We start from the raw sequence: 17,233 nt of genomic DNA, 5'->3' as shown, positions 1-17,233 counted from the left end.
AGCGTCGGGAGCAGTGCAAAGCATTCAGTGTGGCTCCCTGCGCTAATAACCGCTATCACAGTTTAGTATAATGAGGAGGGGAAGAGAGTTACAATAGTCTAATTTTGGCTAAACTAAACCTTGCACAACCATCCTGAAATCATAAGGCGTTAACATCGATTTCAATCTACATAGAGTGTGCAATTACATATACCGCAACTCCCTCCCCCCCGGAATGGTTTTTGAAATCTGTTTTCCCATTGTTAATGCAGAGTCTAAACAGATCCCCAATATTGTCATTTCTTTCTTTCTTTCTTTTTACTTCTAGTTATACCCCCAACACATTTAAAAATCTACATGATTTTTCTCCAGACCCTGTCCCACAATCATAACCTCAGTCTCATTAGCATTCAATTGTAGCCCATGAGAAGACATCCAAGAGTACACCTCCTTCATACAGAGGTTTAGTCTTTTCTCAACCTCTTGTTTCTGCTTCCCTATAGGGAAGAAAAATAGAATATCATCAGCATATATTCAACCTCCAGCTGATAGAAAACTTTCCCCAGAGTCACCATTTAGATATTAAATAGCAACGCTGACAGTATGGACTCCTGCAATATACTTTTTTTTATCATCAGCCTCTCAAACACATTCTGTCCTCCTTTTACACAAAGTGATCATCCTATCAAGAATGAATCGAATCAATTAAGTACAACATTCCCAATTCTTACTCTCCAGCTTCGATAATAGTACTTGCAAATTTACAGTATCAAAAACTCTAAGGAGATCATACAATAAGATAGATTTCCATTTAAACCCTTCTTTAGAGTGTCAAGAACACATATTAACAGTAACTCGACCCTATGTGCCCTTCGAAAAACGAACTGGAAAGGATCCAAGCATTCAATACATATTCTTCCATTTTTCTATCATTTTATCAAAAAAAGAAATGACAGAAACCAGCCAATTGCTAGATATCTGCTCTATATCTAATACACTTTTTTTTTTCAAAATAGGAGTAACAGTAGATTGCTTATAAACCTCTGGGAAAAATCCCTCAACCAAAGATTTGTGTCCTTGTAGTGTTGGATTTCTGTATCATCTGTGTTGCATTTGCTAATAAAAATTATTTGAAAAAAAAAACAAAACAACAAACAACTGAAGTCACAAATGGGGAAATCTTTCCAGACAGCAAACGCATAATACTTGTGTTACTTCATCTTCATCTACCTGCCAAAATAATCTCCATGACGGACCATCATTTTCACACAGAGAAGCATCTGCATCCAACCCGCCGTTCATCCTGTTTTCCGAAAAGGTTGCATATTTTCCAACATCAGGGAGGGAATTAGAGCTAGGGGTACCACTGCCTTTGATTAAATATGATAGTAGTGCATTTAATAAAGTATGGAGCCCATTGACTAAATTTGTGAAATTATAATAATGTTTATTTATCTTTTCTTTTCTTCTGCTTATTTACCTATACATGTCCAGGGTGGGGGGTTGGAGGGAGGAATATAATTTTGATGGTTACACATGGGTAATTTATTTTTATCAGTATATATTATGTCATATGTTATGTTTTTAATAAAGATAAGAAAAAGGAGAGAATTTAATAATATATAAATTACCTGTACAGTTAATAGTGCAATGTATGTAGTAATTATTGTTCCTTTATTTGTATTGCAGTGTTTTAGTTTAAAAATCAATACAAATTTACAAAAAAAAAAAATAAAAATCATACCATCTGAAACAATTCCCTGGGCCTATTTTGGGCATGCTTTATCCGCTTCTTATAAAAACTGATATTGAACATTTTCACATAATGATTTATATTCTACCAATTTAATCATATAGCTATCATAATTATCCCCATCTTTATTTTTTCTCCATTGTCTTTCTGATTTCCTTAACTCTCGCTTAAGATTATTTGGAATGTCCTTTCTCCATACCTGAGACCCATGATTTTCTATGATAGGTACAATCCTTTCAAGTGCCATTGCATCTGAAGTCATAGGCTTTTTTATTTAGGGGGCCCATTAGCTCCATCCCAGTATAGTACTAATTGTACTATAATAGTACTCCCATAATAGTACTAATTGTACTATAATAGTACTCCCATAATAGTACTAATTGTAATACCATTTTTTCCATTCATTTTTCTTATATACACACAATATAATCTTATTAACAATACATAATGGTTAACCACAAAATTAAACTACGCAAAGCACACTGTATATTTCTCAACATTCATTCCTAGCAGAACACCTGGCCTTGGTCACACATGCAGAACACAGATAACCCCTATGCAAATACAGGACCACAAACTAAAAGTACTAATATATACAAACAAAACCCTAAGATGCAAGACTCTGCATGCAGTACATTCCCCAGAGAAATAGAATCAAATACATTTCTTCCTGAACAGTGCAAAATATAGACAGCAAATGTAATTTCTCAAAACTGACACAATTCAATCACTAAATTGAAAATAAAATTATTTCTCCTACCTTTGTTGCCTAGTGATTTTGGTTTTCAAACCATCTTTCCCAGTCTCTGGCTGCACTTCCTTCTGCCTGTGCTCTTAACTGTGTATCCAGGGCCACCTTATCCATTTACTGTTTTTCTCTCCTTCACTTTCTACCATACATCCATCTTTAGCATTAACTTTTAACATTCAACTTTCTTCCATTTTTCTGCTTTCTTCTCAAAATCTATTTTTCCTAGCCTTCCCTTCCCATCTATCCATGTGTACCATCTCCTCCCTTTTTCTTCTCCCCTTCTCCCATCTATCCATAAGAAGCATTTCTTCTTATCTCTTCCTTGCCGCACCAATTGCAGCGCACCATCTCCTCCCTCTGTCTCCCCTTCCCCTCCATCCCTATGCACCATCACATCACTCTCCCATGGCCAGACATTTCTAAGGTGGATTTTAACATTGTATTCCAGATCTCTACATCCTCCTCTATGTTTCTTCCATCATTATTATTATTATTATTATTATAACAGCTTATAAAGGTACAAATCAACATGTAACAGTGGCAACCCAATTTGTCACTAACTCATTAACATCAAATCTTCACCTCACTGTGATCTCACCTATCTGAGTCCCTCTTTTGACAAAAGTAGAGAAAATAAACGACATAAAAAAAGGTTAGACCATGGCACTATCCTAACCTTTATCCCCCCTCCAATCCAGAATGTAGCACACTGGAAAGAAAAATATGGACCAGGACATTACCAGCCCTATGAGTTGTTTCTCTCACCATTTGTGATTGTCCCAAACCTGAGAATATGCAAAGTCATGTTTAAAATACTGTTAAATCCATTGCGTGTTTTGCTCATAGGCATCGGAACAGGGGAGGCCACGGGGGCCATGGCCTCCCCAAAAACTGGTGCCCACCTGCCCACCCTCCCAACTCCCAGGCATGCCCCCGGAAGTAGAACAAAGACTTCCGGGGGCAGGCCTTCTTCTTGATGCTGTGTGGTGGCTGCCTGATCATTTAAAATTGAAGCTGCTGCACGATTTCTCTGGGGCAAGAGCAGAGCGCATTGGTCCCCCCAAACTAGTCAGCATTCCGCTGAAGTTGTGATCTAAATTAGCTGCAAGGGTCTAGAGTTTCTACATGGTGGCCAGAAAAAATGGGACCCCCCAACATTTCTCCAAATAACCCAAAAACATCTTATGTCTGCCTGAAACTCGAGATATTTCTGAGTACTTTATTTTTCAACAAGATGGAGTTCCAGGGCATCAAACTTGCAAAACAGTCGAACTTTTTAATTAATGAAACCCCAGAATTAATTGAGCCAACAGCTCAGTGGTGTGAAAGGCTTTGTGAATTTGTCAAGGTTGAAGGAACACTTTAAAAAGAAATTATGAATTAACTAAGAATAAAGCCATTACATCAATGTATTTTCAAAGGTCATATTAAATGTTTAAACAATTGCAAAGTATTTTGGAAATGATCGGTTCCTGTTTTTTTCTGGACACCACGTATCTATGTGATATTTCTCTGGGTCACTGAGATACAGCAGGATTTAAACCACTATAGCCTTACAAGCGTCTGCTGCTTATTTATTTGGTTCTCCAATGTTTCAGAGCTGAGACTCATTCCTAGTATTTCAGGCCTACGTGGGCTACAGCACAGCTCATGACACTTCCAATGCAGGGAGTGCATTATTATTTCAAAGAATCACTTCATGTTGCTGTTTTTCTCAATCACACTTCCCTAATCACCTCATATGATATAACCGATTATAATCTAAAATAATAAATATATATGTGTGAAAAGCTCAGACCCAACAACCAACCTCTAGTGATACACACGGAGGCAGTAGTAAATGAGACCATCACAGCTGTTCACTATCTCATACCACCGCATAGTATTTAGATCATAAACTCTATTACTTCTACTTTTTACTTATCTTTAGCAGTGGTCGGATTGTGACTTCTCTGCAACTGCTCCGGAACAATGTTAAAATTATAGTGAATGATGTCTCTCATTTCCCTCGACCCCCCCCCCCCCCCCCCCAACTCGAGTTTCATGAATTGGAGCTTCTTCAGGAGGGGACAATGTAACAACCATTAAAATCATAAATACACCGTTATTTATAACCTAAAGCCTTGTCGGTGTAAACTTCTACTGTATTTTACCTATAATTTGCACTATTTAATACTTAAACAACTGTTTTTGTCTAGTCACACAAAGTGTATGTTATTCAGAGCAGAGTGATGCTAACTAAAAAAAAGAGGATGTTTCTCAAATTATTTCAGAAAAATGAATACATCTTTACACTAATTGAAGAGAAGAGTGACAACGTGTTAGTGGGACTCAGATACTCAATGAATAAACTTCACTTCCTGTTCTGGAGCAAAGATGTTTTTAATGGCTGGCAGTCTCGTGTGACCTTTCGAGGCATTACTTTAGCAGACAACCGATGGCACACACTCATCATGGCTGTGTCTGGGCAATCCTTTTCGCTAACCATTGATTGCAACATGTCCCTGGATGTGTAAGTATGACAGTATATCAATTTTATTTGTTTATTTGAATTTCTTGCACACCTTTTTACATCAGTAGCTCATCATACATTCAGGTACTCTATGACAGTGTTTCTCAAGTCGGACCTGGAGTACCCCCGTGCCAGGCAGGTTTTCAGGATATCCACAATGAATAGGCATGAGAGTGCTTTGCATACATTGCCTACATTTTATGCAAATCTTTTCCATACATATTCATTGTGGTTATCCTGAAAACCCGAATGGCAAGGAGGTACTCCAGGACCGGCTTGAGAAACACTGCTTTATAATATATGTTTAGGGTGTCTTCAGTGGGAAAATCAGGAAAGTGTGGCATAGCGGTTAGAGAGTGTGATGTAATGGTTAGAGCACCCTGAGGTTTTGGGTTTAAACCCTGTGCTGCTCCTTGATTCCCTAGGCAAGTCACTTAATCCTCCACTGCTCCAGGTACATTAGGTAGATTCTGAGCCCACTGGGATGGACAGGGAAAATGCTTGAAGTACCTGCATGTAACCTGCTTTGAGAAGGGTTCTATAACTACAAAAAGGCGGTATACAAGTCCCAGTCACTTTCCCCACTGATTATGTAATTGTTGTTCATTGAAAGCAATGGAATTAAAACCCAGATGTCTCAATACATCCTCCTTTTTCTGGAGCCATATGGCAACCCTACTATTGGATCGACTGACCATTTAACTTCAATCTGTTTGCCATCCCACCACCTGAAGGTCCTCTCTGGGCCTCCCTTTAAATGGTCTGGTGATCTAGTGGCTTCTTCTGGGCAAGAGCAAGCCCCAGTCACTATTGCCCCCTCAGGTTCCTCAACTAAAATGGCTGTCAGGACTTCTTGTGGCAGCCTCGCGAGACTGCCATGGGAGGTCCTGGTGGCCATTTTGAGATTGGAAGCAGCATACAGCTTGTTCTAGAACACATGAAAAATGGGCATCCATGTCCAGGGTACATTCAGCATGAACATTTATTTTACAAACTGAAATGTCCAGATTATGAATGGGGCAAAACAAGGGACATGGAAGTTTTTGTAGCAGCCTAGGAATATCCTTAGACATCTATGTAGGAGTAGCCTAATGATTAGTGCAGGGGGCTGAGAACCATGAGATCCTCCTGGGACAGAAAAATACCTACTGTACCTGAAAGAACATTGCTTCAGTAGTCTTCAGACATGCAGATTTTTTACATATCGCCTGCATTCATGAATGTTATGGGGACAGTATACATTCAGGTACAGTAGGAGCTTTTCTGTCCCTGGAGGGCTTTATAATTAAATCATAAAGAGCTGAAGTGGGATTTGAGCCAGGGTTCCGTAGTCCTCAGCCACCTGCATTAATCATTAAGGCTATTCCTGAACTTGGAATAGAAGTCCGTTAAGAATTTAATTTTAAAAGGATTTTAGTACTGTAAATGTTTATAGTCCTGATGCTGTCACAGACCCTTGTATCCCTTGCAAGCTTCCAGTGGTGTAGTGAGGGAGGTTGGCACCTGGGGCATTGGTGCCCAGCATCGCCATGCCATGTGCCCTCCCCCAACTCTTCCCTGATGCTTGGGTCCCCCCACCACCACTCTTCTCCACCACTTGGGCACCCCTCTGCCCCTCACGCACCTCTTGAAATGTTTGCTGGCATGAGCAGCATTTTCCACCCACTGCTTGCACTGGTGTTGGATCCGTTCTGATATCACATCCTGGTTCTGTGACCAGGAAGTGATGTCAGAAGGGAGCCGATGCTGGCATGAGCAGTAAGTGGAAGATGCTGCTCGCTCTAGTGAAAATTTAAAGAAGTATGTGGGAAACGGAGAGGAGGAGAGGTGCCAGCTCTGGCACCCCCCGTGAAGACAGCACCCAGGGCGGTTCACATCCCTTACCCCTTTTTCTACACCACTGCCAGTTGCATATTCGTAGGAGGGAAAATGAGAGCAACCACTGGGGGAGTAAGGAGGTGTGACTTAGATGTCCATTCCCTTTCTAATACTGGAGTTGGATGTTCATAATTCGGCTCCTTCCTAGTCCTGTCCAAAATATGATCAGACCACTCCACCTTACTAAAAGGACATATTGAAGTTTTAGATATTCATATCCTGACTTTATAAAATCAGGTTTAGGATTGTTAATGCACTGTAGATGTCTAAATGCCAGTTTTCAGATATCCAAAATACAAATAGAGCCTCTAAATAGAGGCTTTTGTGTTTAAAGATTTTCCTAGAGATAGCTAGCTCTAAAATAGTTAACTATTTGGCTGCTGTGGCTTTCTGCTCCTTGTTGTAATGATGGTTTTACATAACAGAACATTATTACTGTTGAATCACAATTGTGACAGCCAGTGCTGAGTTAGCATTTTCAGCCAGCTGATTCTCTGTTTCACAGGCCTGCCAAATTTGCCTTCTTGGGAGGTCAAAATTTTGTAAACACCCTTTTCTGACTCATAAGAAAATGAGTGTCTAGCATTAGGCCAGACAGAAAGTTATTTGGTAAATACCTTAAAATGCGTTATGCCAGGCTCAGCCATTCATGCAACAAGTTTTCAGCTGAGGTGATTTTTTAAACAGGAATGCTGTGTGACATGACTCAGTGGTCCAACATTTTGAAAAAAAAGGTGATGGTAATTATAGAAGTGCATAACTGATCTGAATTTGTGGACCATAATTACAAGGTTGTGAACTCACAGAAAGTCAGTAATTTGTGCTTGTCTGTGTCCTGTAGACTGAGGAAAATTTGTATAGGTTCTACAGTTCAACATCTAGCCTGAACTTTAGCCAAATGTTACTTTATTTTTTCTGCTACATATGAAAAGACTAGTGCCAGCATTCAAAACCTACACCTGAGGACATGCACTATGTTTTACAGAAAGGCTAGAAACATTTATTTTTTCTAAAAAAAAAAATTTTTATTTAAATTTTAAACTTTTGACATAATCATAGTCAAATAAGAAAAAATACAATGTTAACAGAAATATTCCTTACAAGAGAAACTTCTCATTAGAAATTTAAACAATGAAATAATAAGTCACAAAGTATAATTAGTCCTCAATAAGTGATGGAGGAGCTGTAGATAGACTGAAAATTTAAAAGGAAACTTTTTAACAGAGGAAAAATAAGATGGGGCTAGTAGGTGTCAGAACATATCCTCGGTGTGGTATACAGACCTCCTAGACAATCGGAGGACAAAGACGCAGAATTAATTGAGGACATTGAGAGTATCACCTTGCGGGGGGATGTTGTTCTATTAGGTGACTTCAATATGCCTGATGTAGACTGGAACACACTCTCAGCGACAAATTGTGACAGCAGGAGGATATTAGCGTCCATGAAGGGAGTACAGCTTAAACAAATGGTGCTAGAGCCTACTAGGGCCCAGGCCATCCTGGACTTGGTACTCACGAACGGGGAAAGTGTCTCGGAGGTCTCGGTGGGAGAACCGCTAGCCACCAGTGACCATAACATGGTATGGTTTAACCTTAGGAAAGGCTTCCCTAGATCTCAAACAAGAACAAGGGTACTCAATTTCCGGGGCGCTGACTTCGAACGCATGGGAGATTTCGTTCATCAGACACTACAGGTTCAAGAAGCGACCGATAATGTGGAAGCTATGTGGTCAACCTTGAAATCGACCATTCAGGAGGCAACTGTCCGCTACATTAAATCGGTAAATAAACAACAAAGAAACAAGAGACCCAAATGGTTCACTGATGAGGTCTCGTACCGCGTCAAGGAGAAGAAAAGAGCATTTCTCTCATACAAACGCACCGGGGAGAAAGAAGCGAACATTGAATACAAGACAAAGTCCGCAGCGGTCAAAACAGCAGTCAGGGAGGCCAAACTTCGAATGGAAGAAACTCTAGCGAAGAATATTACGAAAGGGGACAAATCCTTCTTCAGGTACATTAGCGAGAGGAAGAAGAACACAAATGGTATTGTACGCCTTAGAACGCCAGACGGGAGTTATGTAGAAACAGATTCAGATAAAGCTAAACTGCTGAATGATTACTTCTGCTCTGTCTTTACCTGTGAGGCACCAGGGCACGGGCCACGGTTGGAAACAAAGCAAAGCATGGAAGATCCATTTCAGAATTTTGAATTCACAACTGCTGATGTTTACAGAGAACTGTCAAAACTCAAGGTGAACAAAGCCATGGGGCCGGACAATTTACACCCACGAGTACTCAGAGAGCTATGCGATGTTCTAGCGAAACCATTAGCCATGCTCTTCAATCTCTCCCTAAGTACGGGGAGAGTCCCCCTGGACTGGAAAACAGCTAACGTCGTTCCTCTGCACAAAAAGGGATGCAGAGCAGAGACTGCAAATTACCGACCGGTGAGTCTCACATCAATTGTGTGCAAACTCATGGAAACTCTACTCAAAGGTAAATTAGACACGATTTTGGATGAGGGAGACCTAAGGGATCCCCGTCAACATGGATTCACTAGGGGTAGGTCATGCCAATCCAATCTTATTAGCTTCTTCGATTGGGTGACGGGAAAGCTAGACCTGGGAGAGTCTCTGGACATAGTGTACTTGGATTTCAGCAAGGCGTTTGACAGTGTTCCGCACCGCAGACTATTAAACAAGATGAAGTCGATGGGTCTAGGCGGGAAGCTAACTGCATGGGTGAATGATTGGCTAAGTGGAAGACTTCAGAGGGTGGTGGTCAACGGCACCCTCTCTGAGACATCAGAGGTGACTAGCGGAGTGCCGCAGGGCTCGGTCCTGGGACCATCCCTTTTCAACATATTCATAAGAGACTTGACCCAAGGGCTTCAAGGTAAAGTAACACTGTTCGCCGATGACGCCAAACTGTGTAATATAGTAAGTGAAAACAATCTTAAGGATAGTATGACGCAAGATCTGATCACGTTGGAAAACTGGTCCTCGACATGGCAGCTGGGCTTCAACGCTAAGAAATGTAAGGTCATGCATCTCGGCTGCGGAAACCCATGCAAAACTTACACCTTGAACGGAGAAACACTAGCTAGGACTTCAGAAGAACGGGACTTGGGAGTAATCGTCAGCGCGGACATGAAGGCTACCAAACAAGTGGAGCAGGCCTCATCCAAGGCAAGGCAAATGTTGGGATGTATCAATAGAGGCTTCATCAGCCGCAAACCTGAAGTCATAATGCCGCTCTACAGAACCATGGTAAGACCTCACCTGGAATACTGTGTGCAATTTTGGAGACCACACTACCGAAAAGATGTGCTTCGAGCTGAATCGGTCCAGCGAATGGCCACTAGAATGGTCTCCGGACTCAAGAGTCTCCCATACGAGGAAAGACTGGATAAACTGCAGCTCTACACTCTTGAGGAGCGTAGAGAAAGGGGAGACATGATTGAGACGTTTAAGTACATCACAGGTCGTGTCGAGGCGGAAAGCGATATATTCTTCCCTAAGGGTCCCTCAGTCACCAGAGGGCACCTGTTCAAACTCAGAGGAGGGAAATTTAATGGTGACACCAGGAAGTATTTCTTTACAGAAAGGGTGGTGGATCAGTGGAACAAACTTCCGGTGCAAGTGGTCAAGGCCACCAGTGTACTCGACTTTAAAAACAAATGGGACATCCACGTGGGGTCCTTACGGGGGTCGAGCTAGGGAACTAGGTCATTAGCACTCAGACTTGATGGGGTGGGTCAGAAGAGTGGGCAGACTTGATGGGCTGCAGCCCTTTTCTGCCGTCATCTTTCTATGTTTCTATGTTTCTATGTTCTATGTTTCTATACTGAGGTGAAACAGGTTCACATAGTAGTTACAGATTGCCTGTGGGCAGATATAAATCTAGAAAGCTGTTGTGGTTCATAGAAAACATATCGACTGTCTTTATAGACCATAACACATTTACAGGGGTACCTCGAGACAAATGTTGTGCCCAACTGCAATGCCTGGGGTCTCAAAATGAATTTATGATATTCTAGGAACTAAAAGCAACATTTTAGAAAGGGGTTCCGTCAACACCATTCCACTGAACTCTCGCTCATAGGTCTGACCACAAAAATCCTATACCATCTTGATCACTCATTTCTCTAAATCTCTCTTCGGCTTTTGACACAATTGATCATAAACTTCTCTTGGAGCGCCTCCAAGACATTGGTATAACTGCCCAAGTGTTGGATTAGTTTACATCTTTCTTCTTAGAACACACCTCTAAAGTAATATAATCTTTAATACTGCATCTTCTGAATCTTTTAAAAACAGGCACGGGTTCAATATTATCACCTCTACTCTTTAATATTTTTATGGCACCCCTCTTGACTTTAGGTCAGTCTATCGGTTTTACGATGTTCGCTTATGCTGATGACATGTAGCTTTTTCATCCTATTGATCTGAACAATCCTGGTGAGGTAACTATCATTAATGAAAAACTTGAAAGAATTAAACTCTGGTTGGATTCAAACATGTTATCCTTAAACATTGAGAAGTCAAAAGTCATGACTATCTATACAGGCCCCTTTGAAATTTGACTCTTCACCCATCAAAACTGTACCTTCATTAAAATTGTTAGGGTCACTTTAGATAGCAAATTATCTTATCATCTCCATATTAGTATGGTTGTCCAGCGATGTTTTCACCAGCTAAGAATGATCAGATCACTTTCCAAACTTTAGGAAACTGCATCTTTGAACATCCTAATCCATTCCCTTGTTATTTCATGTATAGATTACTGTAATGCCCTCTTTAAAGGAATAACAAAAAAAGAACTTAGGTGACTTCAGATTGTGCAAAATACAGCTGTAAAAATAATTTATAATGCAAAGAAATATGATCACCTCTCCCCCCCTTCTGCATAAGGCACATTGGCTATCCATCGAGCACTGAATTAGTTACAAAATCATCCTCTTAACCTTCAAAACTCGATGATTAAATAACTAGCCAGGATTTATTGATAAACTTCTTATTACATACAGATCATCCAGATCTCTCCATTCATCAGCTCAAAATCTCCTCAACATTCCATCCTTAAAATATATTAACACTTTAAGATCCAATAATTTTGCAGTGACAGCACCTTCCCTTTGGAATTCCATTCCTAATTACATAAGGGAAGAAACTTCCATAGGCCCTTTTAAGTTAAAATTGAAAACTTTCCTATTCTTAGACACTTTTGATACATAACTGCCCTCGTAAGGGCAATAATCTCATTGTTGTTTTTCAAGTTATCCCTTTCCTTATTGTTCTTCCCTTAATCATTCTTTTCCTTACTCATTGTAGTTCCTCCCTTTTCCCTCTTGTTTTACTTTGTTTGTCTGGTGTTTGTATTTTTGTTTTTACTGACCAATCCCCAGTAATGATATGTTTTGTTTTTAATCTTCTGTTTTCGTGATGATAATAGATTTTATTGTACAACGCTTTGAATTTTAGATTAAGCGGTATAAGAAATTTTTAATAAATCTTGAAACCTTGATATCCAGTTGGTACATTGGTGGTGATACTGGTATTTTAAAACATAATCTGTTGATGCACAACCTGTTTTAAAATACATGAGAAATGGACGCCCGTGTACTAGTGGCATCCAGCATGAATAAATCAGGTATTAAGTACCCTGAGTCTCCATTACACATAGCAACTGGTAGTCAACTAATCAGTTTAGTTACAAAGTTACATTGTTCATAGTAACCATAACGGCAACCGTGGCGTTCAGTAACTAGGCTTCATAGTACAATTACAACAAAGAAAATGAAATACATATCTAAATCACTGGCAGCCATTTCAGAAAGAGGGTGGTAGGTAGGGTCACTATATAACTCCAGAAAAAGGAGGACAGATTGAGACATCCGGGTTTAAAACCCGGATGTCTCAATCTGTCCTCCTTACTTCCATTGCTTCATTACTTCCATTGCTTTCAATGGAAGTAAAACTGGATGTCTCAATCCGTCCTCCTTTTTCTGGAGCTATATGATAACCCTAGTGATAGGAAAAAGATATAAGATATAGATTATGCCAAGTTAAACTATTTCCAATCCCTCTGCTTGTACTGTATAATTGTGTATACATTGTGTAGAGAATGTACAGTGCTTTTTGTATTATTAGAAAAAAGGGCACCAGTACTCATAGAGGGCCATTCATGGGGGGGGGGGGGCAATGATCCATGGTTTTGCCCCCATAGTAGCCACATCACCACTGTAGCTATGCCCACTATTACTAGCTACAGTGCATATAAAAAAAAAAACGTGAACTTAGGCACTGTATTCAAGGTAATTTTAATTGAAGAAAGGCTAATATAGATATGGTTCAACAGAGGGAAATTATCTCACTGTATTAACTATCTTCATTCAGTTATTTAACTCATTGATTATTCACCGTTCCTCAGCGGGCCACCACACACTCAATTATTCTCATAGTGAGTGGCTTTACGCTCCCACTCCTCATAGGAACCGATTAGTTTTTGATATTATACTTTTTGATGCAATTTAATATATAAATAATTCAATACTAAGAATACTTAGCTTAAAGCTGTTAGCTTGTTAGCAAGACGCTGTGCGGGGGAGTTTATGTAAAGACACCGACATGTTTCGCCCGTATGAAATGATGGGCTTTCTCAAGGCTCCAACTCCCTGTGGAATATAAAATATCAGTCTAAATTACACTAATCCACCTTCCCAACTTCTTACAAGACTATTGCCAAGTATAATGCTCTAAAATATATTTAAATCTTTCTTACCGCTCATACACATTCAGCCACCATAGCGTCGAGACACTGTATTAACTATCTTCATTCAGTTATTTAACTCATTGATTATTCACCGTTCCTCAGCGGGCCACCACACACTCAATTATTCTCATAGTGAGTGGCTTTACGCTCCCACTCCTCATAGGAACCGATTAGTTTTTGATATTATACTTTTTGATGCAATTTAATATATAAATAATTCAATACTAAGAATACTTAGCTTAAAGCTGTTAGCTTGTTAGCAAGACGCTGTGCGGGGGAGTTTATGTAAAGACACCGACATGTTTCGCCCGTATGAAATGATGGGCTTTCTCAAGGCTCCAACTCCCTGTGGAATATAAAATATCAGTCTTAATTACACTAATCCACCTTCCCAACTTCTTACAAGACTATTGCCAAGTATAATGCTCTAAAATATATTTAAATCTTTCTTACCGCTCATACACATTCAGCCACCATACTTGGCAATAGTCTTGTAAGAAGTTGGGAAGGTGGATTAGTGTAATTTAGACTGATATTTTATATTCCACAGGGAGTTGGAGCCTTGAGAAAGTCCATCATTTCATACGGGCGAAACATGTCGGTGTCTTTACATAAACTCCCCCGCACAGCGTCTTGCTAACAAGCTAACAGCTTTAAGCTAAGTATTCTTAGTATTGAATTATTTATATATTAAATTGCATCAAAAAGTATAATATCAAAAACTAATCGGTTCCTATGAGGAGTGGAGCGTAAAGCCACTCACTATGAGAATAATTGAGTGTGTGGTGGCCCGCTGAGGAACGGTGAATAATCAATGAGTTAAATAACTGAATGAAGATAGTTAATACAGTGAGATAATTTCCCTCTGTTGAACCATATCTATATAAAAAAAAACAGCATTACAAATATTAATTACATCAGTCCCTGGGACACCAACACATCTCTTATTAGGAAAACAGAGGAAACAGAATTCTCTACACAGAAAGTACTCATCAGCAGATTACCTCGCCTCAATAACATTATCCCGCTCCTCGAATCACTTCATTGGCTCCCTGTCCATTTCTACATTTAGCTGAAACTCTTATTGACCTACAAGTGCATTCACTCTGCAGCTCCTCAGTATCCCTCCTCTCTTATCTCTCCCTATACTCCACCCCGGTAACTCAGTTCATTGGATAAGTCTCTCATGTTTGTACCCTTCTCCTTTACTTCCAAGTCCTGGCTCCACCCCTTTTACTTTGCTGCGCCTGGAACAAACTGCTTGACTCAGTACGTCAGCCTCCATGTCTGGCAGTATTCGAATCCATGCTGAAAGTCCACTTTTTTGAAGTTGTGTTTAAGTCCTAACCCAACCCTATCTGTTTGTCATTCCCTCTATAGTCCCCTACCCTATGATTTATCACCAGCATTTCATTGTAGGATATTTCATTAGAGTCATGATGAATCATCCTCTCCATGACAGTCGCAATGAATCAACATGAATTGTGTCTCTCCTTCTCCCCCCACCGCTGGTGCCTCTCCTCTTCTCTGCCCCTTAGCTGGTATCTCTCCTCCTCCCCCCTGCCGATGCCTCTCCTCCTCTCTGCCCCCTTCCCCCCCCAATATCTCTTGAAAGGTTTGCCAGCATAAACAGGATCTTCCACCTCTTGCTCGACTGGCCTTGGCTCCCTTCTGACATCACTTCATAGTCACGGAACCAGGACATGATGCCAGAGAGGAGCTGAAGACGCGATGCTGCTTGTGCCGGTGAAGTTTTCAAGAAATAAATAAGAATCTAGCCCTGGGTGCCTATACATCTAGCATATAAATTTGATCCATACCTAGTTTTGGCACATCCTACCCAAATGTATCCGATTCTGATAGTATTCTTATCATAGTAAAAACATAGTAACATAGTAGTAGATGACGGTCCATCCAGTCTGCCCAACCTGATTCAATTTAAAAAATTTTTTTTAACTTTTTTCTTCTTAGCTATTTCTGGGCAAGAATCCAAAGCTCTACCCGGTGCTGTGCTTGGATTCCAACTGCTGAAGTCTCCGTCAAAGCTCACTCCAGCCCATCCACACCATTCCAGCCATTGAAGCCTCCCCAGCCCATCCTCAACCAAAGGCCATATACAGACACAGACTGTGCAAGTCTACCCAGTACTGGCCTTAGTTCATCAATATTTACTATTTTTTTCTGATTCTAGATCCTCTGTGTTCATCCCACGCTTCTTTGAACTCCGTCACCGTTTTCCTTTCCACCACCTCTTTGGCTTACAGACTGTTTCTGCCTGGTTATGGCATAACCTTTTCTTTTTGAACTCTTCAAAGCGTGAATCAGTTCTCTTCTCTAATCTTTGCTCAGTCTGCCCTACGTTTTCTGTCACCAATGCCTTTCCTCGAAACAGTTCCTGTTCTTGGCTTCACATTCGATTTTAAACTCACTTTTAAGGTTCAAGTCAATTCAATGGTTCACTCTGCTTAGCACTCAGTGTCTCAAGCAAGCATGTAGAATGCACATCTTGTTTTTAGTAATTTCTTGTTTAGACTAATGCTACACCCTTTACAGTGGTCTCCCCTTAATTTCCCTGAAATGCCTTCAGCTTGTCCAGCCAACTGCTGTTAAATTGTTATATACCATAATTCTTGCAGACATGATCGCATCTGCTCCTCTGAGGACAGACCACCAGTAAGGAAAAGGGATTGAGGCTTGTATACCTCCTTTTTGTAGTTCTACAACCACACTCAAATCAGTTTACATAGAAGTACTTCAATCATTTTCCCTATCTATCCTGGTGGACTCACAATCTATCTAATGTACCTGAGACAGTGCCACACTAAATGGGCCAATTTTAAAGATTATCTGGACTCTCTTTAAAGCCTTTCCGCCAGTACTCTAGGTACCTTTCAAACACTTTCTTTCTTTTGCTTTTCCTCTCCTTCCTCTTTTCTCTGGCCTCTGGGGGCCTCTCTTCTCTACTTCCTTTTGCTTTATTATTTTTCTCCTCTCTCCCTTCTTTAACCTACCCCTCCCTCCCCTCTTTTCTTTTCACTCCTTCCCCCTCCCTGTTTTTACTGAATTCCCTTCTGATATGTATCACACCTCAGAACATGCTTTCACTATACATATTTGATATTCGTATATGGTGATTGAATTTCGTTTTTAATCCGTTTTAATGTTCTACGAATAAGATGTTGATATTGATGTTGATTTGTTATTCTTTTTTATATTTTGATAAAATTTTCAATAAAATTTATTGGTACTTGAGACAGTGGAGGAGTAAGTGAGGGAGCAGTGCAGGGTTTGAACCCACAACCTCAGTGGGTTGAGGGTATAGCTCTAACCACTGCACCATACTCTCCTACGTCTGGTAAGAGTCATTTACCAGGTGCCCCAGTTTACATAGCTGACCTGCTACTACCATGCACTCAGCTTTTTGTTTCCATTCTTCCTAGGTTGGTCTTCCTCTATAATGCTACTACATTGTACATTGGTTAAAATGAATATAGCCCCTTTGTATAGAATTTGTGACTTTTGTTTTTCAACCGTGGAAAAATTTATTTCTGCTGGTGCAAAGCAACGGGGCAACATACCTT

At 40.3% G+C, this 17,233-nt stretch overlaps 1 protein-coding gene across 1 annotated transcript in view; it reads left to right on the top strand.

Annotated features, from left to right (window-relative positions):
* Positions 1–17,233, top strand: part of TSPEAR (thrombospondin type laminin G domain and EAR repeats) — a 137,320-nt gene that overhangs the window by 17,447 nt on the left and 102,640 nt on the right. The window contains exon 3 of the mRNA XM_033944110.1: positions 4,757–4,995. Coding sequence (XP_033800001.1) covers positions 4,757–4,995 — 239 coding nt within the window. The remainder of the gene's footprint in view (positions 1–4,756; positions 4,996–17,233) is intronic.

This window comes from Geotrypetes seraphini, chromosome 5 (genome assembly GCF_902459505.1).
Source record: "Geotrypetes seraphini chromosome 5, aGeoSer1.1, whole genome shotgun sequence".
Classification (NCBI taxonomy): domain Eukaryota; kingdom Metazoa; phylum Chordata; class Amphibia; order Gymnophiona; family Dermophiidae; genus Geotrypetes; species Geotrypetes seraphini.
This window is presented reverse-complemented; position numbering and strand designations above follow the sequence as displayed.